Source organism: Macaca fascicularis, chromosome 7, assembly GCF_037993035.2.
Source record: "Macaca fascicularis isolate 582-1 chromosome 7, T2T-MFA8v1.1".
In the NCBI taxonomy this organism is placed as follows: Eukaryota; Metazoa; Chordata; class Mammalia; order Primates; family Cercopithecidae; genus Macaca; species Macaca fascicularis.
Window position 1 is genome coordinate 77,796,152 of NC_088381.1, and position 12,813 is coordinate 77,808,964.

The 12,813-nt window shown below is 56.3% G+C and overlaps 1 protein-coding gene across 8 annotated transcripts in view; it reads right to left on the reverse strand.

Moving 5' to 3' along the window:
• Positions 1-361: 361 nt before the first annotated feature.
• The window catches only part of RGMA (repulsive guidance molecule BMP co-receptor a), a 46,212-nt gene continuing 33,760 nt past the window's right edge, over positions 362-12,813 (reverse strand). For 4 of the 8 annotated variants that reach the window (XM_073996796.1, XM_045396016.3, XM_065548488.2 and 1 more), the window contains exons 3-4: positions 9,131-9,645; positions 362-2,655 (exon numbers count right to left, since the gene is read on the reverse strand). In XM_073996796.1, the coding sequence (XP_073852897.1) occupies positions 1,948-2,655; positions 9,131-9,645 (1,223 nt within the window). In that variant the 3' untranslated portion in view covers positions 362-1,947. Of the gene's footprint in view, positions 2,656-9,130; positions 9,800-10,478; positions 10,678-11,489; positions 11,529-12,813 lie in introns of those variants that run through there. The other 4 variants (XM_073996797.1, XM_073996798.1, XM_065548487.2 and 1 more) reach the window with 3 other exon arrangements.

Here is a 12,813-nt window from a genome sequence, read left to right on the forward strand (position 1 = left end):
GGCACCGTATGTCCCTCCACCATGTGGTCACCTGTCTCCGTGACTGGGTTCCACTGTCACTAGAACAAGAGGACCCGGGCCTGCCAAGCTCCGAAGACAGCTCATCGTGAGGAGGAAAAGTAATTTTACAGAAGCAACGTGTGGTGGCTGTTACACTGCTGCACCTTCTACATGCCTTCACGACACTTGCACGCACACATACGCACACACATGCGTACACACACGCGTACACACATGCGCGTGCACATACACACACACACACTTGCCGCAGGGGACCCCACCACCAAAGTCCATCCTCCACCCCCCCTCAAGGGAGCCAAAGTCTGTTCAGAAAACAAACTCCAACATGTCTAAAAGAAAATAACCAAAAAAAGAAAACCTTTACTTGCATTTAGCCATTAATAAATAATTTACAGTATGTACACACGGTGACACTCCACACAGGTCGCAGACACGTGGACGCAGTGAGGGGTCCCCACTTCCAAGCAGAACGTGAGCAAACACAACCAAAATAAAGTGCTTCACTTTTTACTTCCAACATAGGGACCATCTAAAACCAGCAGGGAGAGGGAGGGGCCGGGCGCCGAGCGCCTTCCCACCGCCCACACGGTTCTGGCAGAGGGAGCAGGACCTCTTGGAGGGAGGGGGAGACACATGTTCTGCAGCCTCCTGGCCAGTGTATGAGAGGTCCCTGGGGAACAGCAGAGGGGCTGCCGTGGATGCTGATGGGTGGGGAGGGTGTGGGGCTGTAGAGTTGCTGGCGGGATCACCCTCTGGGGCCTGGCTGCACTTCTGGGAGCAAAGCCGGCTTTGTGCTGTGGGCATAGCAGCACAGGTGGGACTGTTCTGGGCTCCTGGATGAGCACCCTGGGCTGAAATGAGGCGGGAGCCAGTGGCAAGTCTCTCCTGGCTGTGTGGCCACAGGGCTTAAGGGAAGAGATTAGAAGTTGGAGACCCTGCCAGGGATGCTCAGGGCTGAGAAGCCTAAGACCCTGCTCCTCTCCCCAGACTCCACACGTGGGTGGACTGGGTGGGGGCTCTTGGGGTTGTGAGGAGGAAGCAGAGGATCAGGGCAGGCCAGCTGGCCCCATCCACTGGGTCTCCTGCCACACCCTGGGGCCCAGGCTCCCCTGCCCAGGAGCTCTTGCATCTGCAGAAGGGAGAGAGGAACAGAAGTCAAGGATCTCTTCTCTGTTTAGACATTTAGAACCATGCACTCCAACTTTCTAAGCACAGGGTGGAAGGGGCGGGGGCCCAGGTCAAAGACGGGCAGCTGAGCAGGTGCCTGAAAACCAGGACCTGCACTGGTACCCACAGCAGCCAGGTGAGCATGGGCAGGGAGGCCACAGGCAAGAAGGCACCAGGCAGGCACCACCTACTGGCCAAAAGCTTCCATCAGTCCGCTAAGGTGCCAAGCAGCGCCCCAGGGGTGCCCTGCCTGGGGCTGAGCCCCAAGGATGCCTGTGTGGCTGGGGTGACCCCGCTGGCCTAGGGGTTTCGAGTGTGCTCTTGTGTAAAGAGTGTGTGCGTGCATGTGGCGGGCACAGGGGGCCCCACGGATCGGCGAGCAGCAGTCGGCTGGGCCTTTCAGTGCATTGCGAGAAGGAGCTGACTCTTGACGGTTCCCAGTGTCTCTCTGGTGGGGGTGGGGAGCTTCAGTCTGAGGGGCTGTTTTGCACATTCATACTGCGGGGGCGGGGCGAGGGGAGCTGCTCTCCCTCTCACACAGCTCTACTGTCACAAACATCACGGCACCAGTCACCACAACCTTGTCACGTGCACTAGAGGGGGGGGGGTCCATACCTGAGCCCTTGGCAGCAGGCGGTCCCTGGCGTTCTGTGGGGCCATGGGGGACATGCCAGGAGATCTGCACCCCGTTGGCGGTCCCAGCCCACAGATGGAGAAGCCGAGGGGACAGAGCCTGTGCCTCCCTCCACATCTACGCATCTAGCAGAACACAGGGAACAGGGCCAGGAGCAGGATGAGGGCACCCAGGAGGGGCTGAGGGGCCAGGGGCAGCCCCGCAGCAGCCCTGCCCGGCAGGTCCCGAGTCCTCTCATACAGGTGCAGTTTGTCTTTGTTGGAGTGGAGCATCTTGACATCCTCCAAGGCGTAGTAGGCGGCCAGTGTGAAGTTCACGTCGCCCGTGGTGAGGAGGTCGAAGACGCAGGCCTGGTAGTACAGGTCCTCCACTGGCAGCTTTTCCTTGCACTTGGCCACGGCTGTCTCATATGGGAAGGTCTCAGGGGCTGTGGGTGCGGGGCTGGCAGCTGCCAGCCTGCGGGCGCCGGTGCCCTCAGTATTGGTGTGGAAGGCCTGGAAGTCGATCTGCTGGTTGAGGGGGCAGCCCCGCAGGCAGAGGTAGAGGCCCTGGCTGTCCCAGTCCTCCACAGCATTGACCACTTCCTCAGGCATGCGGACAGCAAAGGTCAGGTAGCGGCCCACCTGGCGCACCACGATGGTGGTGCCGATGTACTTGGCCTGGATCTCCACGTGCTGGCCTGACACCTTCTCAGTGATCTTCAGGCTGTTGGCCCCGTGCTTGTCCCCACCGTTCTTAGAGCCATCTACGAAGGCAGCCGGGAGCTCGTCCATCTCAGCCTGGTACACCTTCTGGTCCACGCACTCCTGGAAATTCTTGAAGATGATGGTGAGCTGCCGGGGAAAGGGGCAGAGGAGAGTAGGTGAGGCACAGTGGGAGGAGGCCCAGTCCCACACTTAAGATGCTCTAGACTGAGAGGAGGGCACAAAGGATTCCCTAGGGATGCCCTGGACACTCCCTTCCCCAGGTTGGACAGATCAGTTCCACCTGTGCAGCTGTGCACTTCATGTTCCTTAAAAAAACTTGCCCTTTTTACTTTAAAAAGTGACTTAGAAAAATGTTAGGCCACTACCCGAAGTAGAAAACTAGCTCTTTTACTATTATATAGGGAAGCAAACCACAAAAATAAAAGCATAGATAATTAAAAATAAAAGGTTAAAAACCCAGTGTGGTAGGCTGAATAATGGCTCCCAAGGAGAACATGCCCTAATCCCCATAACCCGGGAATGTTCCCTTAGATGGCAAAAGAGACTCTGCAGATGTGATTAGGTTAAGAACACTGAGATGAAGAGATTATTCTGGATTACCTGGGTGGGCCCTAGATGGAATCACAAGTATCTTTATAAGGAGGCAGAAGGAGATTTGACTAACTAGGACAGACAAGATGATGTGATCAACAAGGCAGAGATTGGAATGATGTGGCCACAAACCAAGGGATGCTGGCAACCACCAAAAGCTGGCAATGGCAATGAATGGATTCTCCCCTGGAGTCTCCTGAAGGACCAGCCCTGATTCCTTGATTTTATCCCCATGAGACATATTCTCAACTTCTGGCCTCCACAATTATAAAACGTTTCTGTTGGTTTGAACCACTCAGTTTACGCTAATCTGCTACAGTGGCAATAGGAAACCAGTATGGTTTGCAAACATCATCTTGCATAATGACGGTGGTACTGGAGCACAATTCCTGACAAAGAACCCAAGCAAATGTCTGAACATTACAGCAGGTGGAATGGAGGGAAATTATGCTGAAAGAAAGAATGAATAAGGCAAAATTCATGCAAGCAGGCAGAGGCAAGTAGAAGCCACTGTCCCAAGGCTGCTGAAAGGGGTCCCCAAGCTGGGCCATGGACGAGGGAAACAGGAAAGAAGGTGCTGGTGGGTAAAAGGGAGATGGATGTTCCAGGCTGAACGCGCAACCTTGGCCAGGGTTGGAGGAGGGAACTCCTTTCTGCTGGAGCCTGTGGCCAGGGGTGAAGGGCTGAACTGAGCTGCTGGAGGAGCAGCCGGCTGGGTGGCACTGTTCTCCTCCTGAGAGCCAAACACAGGTGCACTGGATGCATTCAGCAGGCACTGCATTTATTACTTCTAGTCTCATGTGACACTGCAAGGATCAGTGACATTACTCCCAATTTTCCAGATGAGAAAATGTTGGCTCAGAGAGAGGCAGTGACTTGCCTAAAGTCACACAGTCAGCAAGAGGCAGAGTTGGGATTAAACTCTGGGTTTCCACAGTCTGGGCTCTTTTGGCCACAAGCCCACTGGGTGGCAGGCCTGAGAGGAGGAGGGCAGGTGGCCAGGGTAGCAGGTAAGTTTCCTCTACTGTCCTGTCCTGGGCGGTATCTGGCTGTTCTTTCCTCCCTAACCCTAACTAAGTAGGCTCTCTGGGTTGGAAACAGAGAAATTGGGAGAAACAACTACCCCCTCTTCCACTCCTTTCCCAGGTGCCAGCTATTTTGCCACAGGAGCTCTGGGTGCCTTGGTCCCCTTGGACCAAGGGCAGCTGGAACCTGGAATCCCAGCCTGAAGCCAGGAAGGGAGGTGGGGTGAAGGGGGCAAGGTGGCACCCAGGCCTTTTGGGACCTCCTGCTAAAACCCCACCTTTATCTGCTGCACTACCCTCTCCCAGGCCCAGCAATTACCCCCACCACTAAGCCCCAACCCCTCACCCCTCTGTAGGTCAGAGCTCACCCCTCCCCACCCAGGAAAGGGTCTGGCCAGCTAGCTGGCTGGCTGACAGAGCTCCCAAGGGATCCCACCCCAACCCGGCCTCAGAGGGTCTGCAGGCTGAAGGGGTCCGAGCAAGGGGGAGCTACTGATGACGTGCACAGTCATTCTCTGCCTGGGCACTTCGGGGAGGCATGAGGACTGCCTGGCCGGCTCTCCGGGTAGAGGGCAATGCCACTAAGCGCCAAGGGAGTTTCTGGCCTAACAGCAGATGTGTGGTGAGGGCACAGTGTGAGGTGCTAGAAAGCAACATAAAATAAAAAGCTGCTCTGATGGGGAAGGGAAGGCAGGGAAACTACAGAAGGACCTCAGCTCAGGCAGGAGAGTCGCAGACAGGTGGAAGGTGGGGTCTGGCTAGGGATGTAGCAAGAGGCCATCCTGTCCTCTGGGACCCGGAGGCCAGGGGTGCAGCATAGTGGCCTCAGTTTGGGGCAGGCTCGCCCAGGGTCATAGCCTCAGGGCCAGGTGCTAAGAGGCCTGAGGGCCGAAAAGGGGGCCACAGAACCTTCTAGGTAATACAAGCCAGTGGGGTATTGAGAGCCACTAGAGGTGTCCCTGGCTGTGTTGCTGTGGCTTTGTGGGTTCCCCATATTGGCATAAGGCTTTGGGGTGACGAAGTGGGAAGAACTGGTAGCCTGAGGGGTGTGGAACCCCCACAAGAACAGAGGGAGACACTAGGCCCAGGCTTCTGAGGAAGGAAAATCCTGTCCTCTCACCATGTTAGTCAGAAAGGCAAGGCTGGGAGGAGCTGAATGAGGGGCAGGCCGCCGGAGGACTGTAAAAGAAATGGCAGTCTTTTCATGAGCCCGTTCATCTCGGGCACCCGGCGCTGTGCTTTCTGTGCCCGATGGAGACTGCCTGGGGCCGCGGCTCTGTGGGAGTCCATGGAGCGCAGCACCAGGAGGACCCCAAGGGCACAGCTCCTTGAGCACTAGACTCGATTTCCTCACCTCCCTTCCTACAGGGGTCCCAGCCTGGCCCTAGGACATGGCACACTTCCGGTTTGCTGTGGGATGTCAAAGATGGCTGCAGCCTCTCCATCCAGCATGGAGCCCTAAGCCTGGAACGTGATGAAATTGCTGCTCCTCTGCCATTCCTGACCTATGGAAATGGCAACTTCATACGGTTCAACCTCCTACTTCTTCCTTCTTTCCACCCACTGGCCAGCCCACCTCGGTGTGGAGGCCGCCTGGGGGGGCTGGAGGTGGGCCAGCCAGGGTGGTCTGGGCCGTGGGTGGTCCTGCCATGGGGGGAGGAAGGGGGAGACTCTGGTGTCCCTGCCTGGTGTGCAGGGCCACACAGACACTGGGGGTTGGGGGGGGCGTCCTGCTTTCCAAGTGCCATCAGTCTCCCTGGAACAGGAAAGGCTGGTTTCGCTCTAACCACCATCTCTCAGAGACAGCCTCCTGGAAGGCTGACAGGCTGCTTGACTCTTCTTGGCACCGGTACCAGGGACTCAACCACAAGTAACAGCATGAAGGGGGCCTGTCGAAAGCTGGCGGCTCACTGCCAACACAGCCACGGGCGGGCTGCTGTTCCTGCCTCTGCTGCTCCCCCTTCTGAAGGGGCCCTGGCCCTTTCCACTGCACCGGGCACGAGGTAGAGCCCGGGCTGCATCTGCTACTATTTACAGTGCACCAACTCCATGCCACGCCCGGTGCTGGGGGCTGGGGTACACAAGGGAGAAGATCCCTATGCTCCAGAGTGTCACAGATTAAACAAATGAATCATGCAGAGGGACAGGCTGGCAAGTGCTACGGGGAAAACTAACCAGCTGGGAAAGGAAGGGGAAGGCGCAGGACTCGAGTTCCTGTCCTCTCCTGAGTCTCAGTTTCTTTATCTGTAAAATGGGTACTAGCAGCACAGCTGGAAAAAGGGTGATGGAGGAGAGGTCTGGGCACAGAAGGCTGTCCCACAGCAGTAACAAACTGGCTAAAATGTCCACGTGAAAAACACCAGATCTTGATCGTCCACAACAACAGAGGAATTGGCTGATTGGCTGATACTGCCAGTGTCATGGGCCCCTAGTGATGTCCAGGTGTTTGGGGCCAGCTTCATGCACACGGAACTTGCACAGGAAGCTTCTGCACAAGGCAAATCTCATGGCTGCAAGGTCAGGGTCAGGCCAGGCAGGGGCTGGACACACTCTGGGAACACTGAAGAGAGGCCTTCAAGGGCAGGTGTGCAGGGACAGGTGGAGTCTGGCTGGCTGAGAGAGGAAAGGGGAGTGGGTTCCAGTGGAGGGCAGAGTCTGGCAGGCCCAGAGGGCTCTGTTGGTGGTGGTCGAGGTGGTCACAGAAGCCCAGAGGCCTCATCATCGTGGAGATGAAAGTCCCTTGCCTTTCCCTGCTCCCTGCGGACACCAGGCTGCTCTCCCACTCTGCCTGCTTTGGATGCTGACTCCTCTTTTCCTCCATCTGGAAACTCACGCTGTGCTTCAGGGGTGAGCTTGGTGGATGGGCTCCCCAGTTCTCTGGACAGAGCCAAGGCTCCCAATGGCCTTCAACATCCTGCTGCCCCAGCCCCCATCACCAGCTCCCCTTTGCCGGTCTTTGCTCTTCACTAGTCTGGGAGCTTCTGGGAGGGAGGGCAACAACTAGCTCGGAAGGTGGCACAGATGCAGCGTCTGGTAAGTGTTCGCTCCATCAATGAGCGAACAAACACACCTGAGTAACGGAGGCCTGAAAGACAGGCGGGGGCAGGCCAAAGGTGCCTGAAGCCAGCCACCGATGTTCTCACCGGGGGACCACAATACCCCCAGTCTGGCCTGAGTTCTGAGACTGACTTGGCCACAGACGCTGTCACTGTCTGGCCTCCAGCAGAGCCTGGTTGACAGGGCTGAGCTCTCAGCCTGCTGAGATCAAAGGTGCTCTTCGGTTGCAGCAGAAACGGGCTGGGTTGGTGAAGCTCTGCTTCATACTCTTCTGGAAGCCTCCATGCTGGGATAAGAAGGGAAGTTCTCCCTTCACTGCTCGGGCAGTTCTGCTGTCCACAGTGCCCAGAATCAAGCCTGGATCAGAGCAGGCATTTGAAAAACGTGGGTCAAGTGAATGAATGAAATATAAGAAGGAATGAATGACCAGTCCTTTCACATGTGGTTTGTGGATAGCATTGCTGTGCTCAAGGTCCCAGTGTGCCTCAGCTAAGAGCTGAGGGTGGTGTCGTGAGCCCAGGCACATTGCCCCAGCCTGCAGGCTCTGCTCCACCCCGTCACATTGCCCCCACCCATAATGGAGGCAGCAGCCCAGCCTCCCTGAGCACAAACCACAAATCCTCCCGGTGTGCGGCTTGGCTCTGTTGTCATATTTGGTGCTTCTACTCTCACATCCCTCTCACATCCTCAGACCTCCCTGTGTGCCCTGCCAGCCCTTGGGAGCCTGCAGGATGGGACAGGGAGGCCAGGTCCCCTCCAAAGCGTGCTGGTGCCTGGATTTAGAAGCTGCAGCCTCAGGCTCCTGGCGTCCGTTTGTCTTGGCTCTCAGGAGGGTACGTGCTGGGGAGGTGCAGGGGCCGTGGGGGAGGTGGCTGGGTCCTTGATGCAGGCCCTGAGTCTACAGAGGGCTGCGGGGGCACAGGGTGGAGCGTACCGGCTGCAAGTTTTCTCCATTAGGCGTCATGGTCTGGTGCCAAGGGCCTGCTTGGGAATCCACAGGGTGAAGACCTGCTTGTTTCCCGCCCAGCCAGGGCCCACAAAGCGACCCCCTGGAGGCAGGCAACGGCCACCGGAGCAGAGGGAAGTGGCAGGGATGGAGCATTTCCCCGGCTGCCAGGTCACCTCGTTGTCCTCCTCTGGGTGTGGAGGGGTGGGAAGGAACAGAAACACCCTTGTGGTAAGTCTGGCACTGCCCAACACATGGCCTTCCAACTGGCTCTTCCTAGGAAAACAGACCCACTGCCGCTTCGCCAAGCTGGAAACCCCAGGGGGCACTGGTAGGCCGGGCACTGGGGAGGGTGGACGTGTCCCCATCACCTGAACTGGGAGCCACCAGCTTCCTTCCTGGCCTCGAGGCCTTGCCCTCTGGCTAAGTCTGAATATGAGGTCACAGGACATCCTCCCCAAAAGCGGGTAGGGGAGGGAGAGCCTGGGGTAGACAGCAGTGTCCACTTGCATGGGCCCATGGCCGTGTGTGTGGCTGCCTCTGGCTGTGGCCCCATGAGCAGGACCTGAGTCCTGCTGCCCACATGCTAAGGCCTCCTTGGGTTGGAAAACCAGCAGCCTTCAGTGGCCTCGTGGGGCCGCTGAGAACATGCCAGGTTCTGGAATCACCTGGGCCTGGGGCAAATTCTAGCTCAGCATCCCAGCTGACTATGCACTTGGAGTGGGAAGGTCACTTGGCCTCCTAGAGCGTCAGGCTCCCCATTTGTGAAATGGAGCTATGCCAGCCAGGCTGGGCTGGCTCAGGGAAGGAGGGAGGAAGCTGAGATCCACCCCTTGGGATGCTCAGGGAGAGTGCTCCCGTGTCCCCACTCTGCTCCATCTTCCCCCATTTCCAGGCACCCGAGGCCCTCTCAGCCTCTCAGTGTCCACACAGGGCAGAAAAAGGGCAGGGCTGTGCCCTACAGCCGCCCCCTCCCCCTTACCTTGCTGGTGGCAGTGGCCGCTGAGCCGGGCAGCACAGGTGTGTTGGTGACCTGCACGTTCAGGTAATTATTGTCGATGAGCGGCCAGGCGCCCTGCACCTTGCAGGTCTGGAAGCGGTCTGTGAAAGTCCTGAGGTGCGGGTCCCCGAAGAGGCCACAGTGCGTGTAGTTGGGGGTGGCTGAATGCTTGTGAAAGCTCTTCTCATAATGGCAGATCTCGGGGCTGTCCGAGCGCTCCTGGCTGTCTCCGGCTGGTGGGAGCGTGTGCAGGCGTGGCTGCGAGGTGGGGCCATCCTTGGAGCAGTTGTGCTGGCTCATGAGGTCCTCTATGCCATGGACGGCCGAGTGGTAGGCCAGGTCACCCCGGCAGGTGCGGGCCGTCCGCCGTGTGCACAGGGCGTAGCTGCGCAAGGCTGCACAGAACTCGGGGGTGTCGTCCGAGGCTGGGGCGTGGCTGCCAGACGTGGCGCTCCAGAACTCAGAGTTGCACTTGAGGATCTTGCACGGGGAGGTGGCTGAGGAGAAAGGAATGAACAGCCTGTCTGGGTGCAGTCTGGCAACTCCAGCCTCTGCTACCATCTGTGGGGCAGGGGAGCAGCCACACGTCGCAGGAGGACATCTCATCTAGGGCAGAGCCACCCACGCCACACACAGATGGTGAAAAACTTCCTGCAAGTGGTAAGAAAAGGGGTCCTTTTACCCAGCCTATAGTGACCCCAAGCGGACAGGCAGGCTGAAAGGGAAGTGGTCACTGTTTGAGGGTAGCAGGACTTTGGAAGCTGACAGGCCACCCCGGGGCCTTTGACATTTATATACACTTTCATGGCCATCCCCAAGAATTTTGGCTAAAGCAACAGGAATCTGGCAGGGAATTTAGCCCCACTATTAAATATGTGTCCCTAGTCCTGGTACTGTATGACCTTATATAAATGACCTCCTGTCTTTGTGCCTTGTTATACTTATCTGGAAGATGGGATAATGTGTGTGAAGTGATTTATCATATATAAAGGACTTAGTCTGGCCCCAGCATTCATAGCCAAAACTCAATGAATGTTGCCTGGTATGAGTGCTCCATTAGCCCCCTGGCCATAGAGGAGCTGGCTTCCCTCAGGCTCACCGTAGCCCCCATCCTTCTCTGTCCTGCTCGGAGAAGCAAGCTGAGAAGCAACCGAGAGTAGTAACCTTGGATCCCTCACAAGCTTTGAGACTTTAGTGACAATTAGCCAAAATGACCATGCCCCAGAACTATGGCTTTAACACACCTAATCTTCTCAACACATAGAACCTGCCTTTTTCTGGCCTTCCTCTGCACAGCCCATAGTGACCACAAGTGGCTAGGCACACACACCTGCAGCAGAAGTTTCTACATGGATTCCAGGAGAAAGGGGCCAGCAGACCAGCTGGGAGATCCAGCCTCTGGCGTCACAGCCCAGTGCTGGCCGGGGTGGTCTCCAGGGGGGAAAGGGAGCCTCAGCACTCCTGTCTAGGCCACTAACTTGGCCTGTGACCTTAGAAAAGTCAGTTTGTTTCTCCGGTGCTGGTTTTACCTATAAAATTGAGTTGCACATAAAACCAAAAACAGACATATTTGAGGGCAGGCTAACGCAAGCACAAGTACCCACCTATCCCAGCACCTTGTGTGAACCCAGTCTGCGCTGTGCAGCCCTGGACCTGGGTGATCTCTCCCGCCTCTGCAGGTGGGTGGGCACCATTCTACTGGAGCATAAGTCACCTTCCCAGGTCACAGACCTGAGCATGGGGGAAGTCAGTGCTCATCTGAAATTTGGGCTCTCCCCCTCATGTGACCTGTGTTTGCCATACTGCCAGTAACAAGGTAATTTCGGGAGATACCTAAGTGAACACTTTGTCTTTTAATTTGAGAAGTCATACCTTTATTTAAATGTGCATTAAGAAAAAAAATTGCTGGGTATGGTGGCTCATGCCTGTAATCCCAGCACTTTTTGGGAGGCCAAGGCAGGCAGATCATGTGAGGTCAGGAGTTCGAGACCAGCCTGGCCAACACGGCAAAACCCCATCTCTACCAAAAATACAAAAATTAGCTGAGCCTGGTGACATGCGTCTGTAATCCCAGCTACTCAGGAGGCTGAGGCACGAGAACTGCTTGAACCCGGGAGGCAGAGGTTGCAGTGAGCTGAGATGGTGCCACTGTACCCCAGCCTGGGAGACAGAGCAAGACTCCATCTCAAAAAAAAAAAAATTGATGTAAGAGCTACAGATTTTCCATTTTATTAGCTTTATTTAAATTAAAGTATGCTGACTTAAAGGGTCAGGTTAGGTAAATGACAGTCAGGTGGTACCTGCTTGATATGGTTTGGCTGTGTCCCCACCCAAATCTCACCTTGAATTGTAGTAATCTCCACATGTCAAGGGTGGGGCCAGGTAGAGATAACTGAATCAGGAGGCCATTTCCCCCATACTGTTCTGGTGGTAGTGAATAAGTCTCACAAGATCTGATGGTTTTACAAATGGGAGTTCCCCTGCACGTGCTCTCTTGCCTGCCGCCATGTAAGATGTGCCTTTGCTTCTCCTTTGCCTTCTGCCATGATTGTGAGGCCTCCCCAGCCATGTGGAACTGTGAGTCCATTAAACCTCTTTCCTTTATAAATTACCCAGTCTTGGGTATGTCTTTATCAGCAGTGTGAGAACAGACTAATACACCACTATAAAGGGGTGCTATGGCAGATACGTGGGGAGCATTGGTGAGATCCCCCCATGTAGTCTTCCTCCCACACAGGTGTGCTGCTGAGGACAGGTCTCCCTCCCAAGGCAATGAGAAGATTCTCTTGCTCTGTTGTCTTCACGTCTCCTTTACCTGTACAAGATGTGGAAGGGCCCAACCTACCTGCAGGCTTTGAAATGTTGGTGTGGTCTGTGTGGGACAAGGTAGCTTCCTTGCTGCCCCCTGATAAAGCCAGTACAGGAGGTGAGTGGGGTGGGGTGTATGCGGAGGGAGTACTATGCAGAACAAGCGTTTGGAGGGACCCAGCGCACAGGAACTGACTGGTGCAGCGGCCTGCACACAATGCCTGTCCCGGCAACCTCATTAATTCCAGGAGCCGGGTGTGCTGACCTGACATTCTGCCTCCTCAGAATCATGCAGATGTGGGCATCAGAGAAAATCAAGCGGAAGGAACACTGGTCTCCTGTTAACCGATGGCCACGCTCAGGCTCCGGTTTACCTCTGGCCCTTACTGTGATCAAAGTAGAAAAAGGACACTGCCTGTCCCTTTAGAGCAGGCCCCACTGCAACACAAGCAGGAGCTGTGCTGTGCTCTGACTCTCCACCAGGACGGAATCTGGTAGAACCTTGGAGAGCAGGGACTGTGAAGTCCCAGCTGGCTGGCTATGTCCCAGGTCCAGCGCTGCAGGCAGTACAGGCCTCCCCCATTGCATCTTCCCGGTGCGACTGCCATCCCCAGCTCAGGGGAAAGCTGGGCTCTGCTGGGCTGACTTCTTGCCCAAGTCTCACTTCGAGGAAGTGAGCCAGGGCAGGACATGAATCCAGCCACTGGACCCGTGAGCTCATGCCCCTGCAGCCACACATCATCACATAGCCTCATTAGCACACTCCCGATTCCCTCCACCACGGGTGGGCTCCAGCCTCTCCTGCAAGACCCATCTTATGACACTGGGCTCCCACCAGCCTCCTGGCAGGGTCAGGC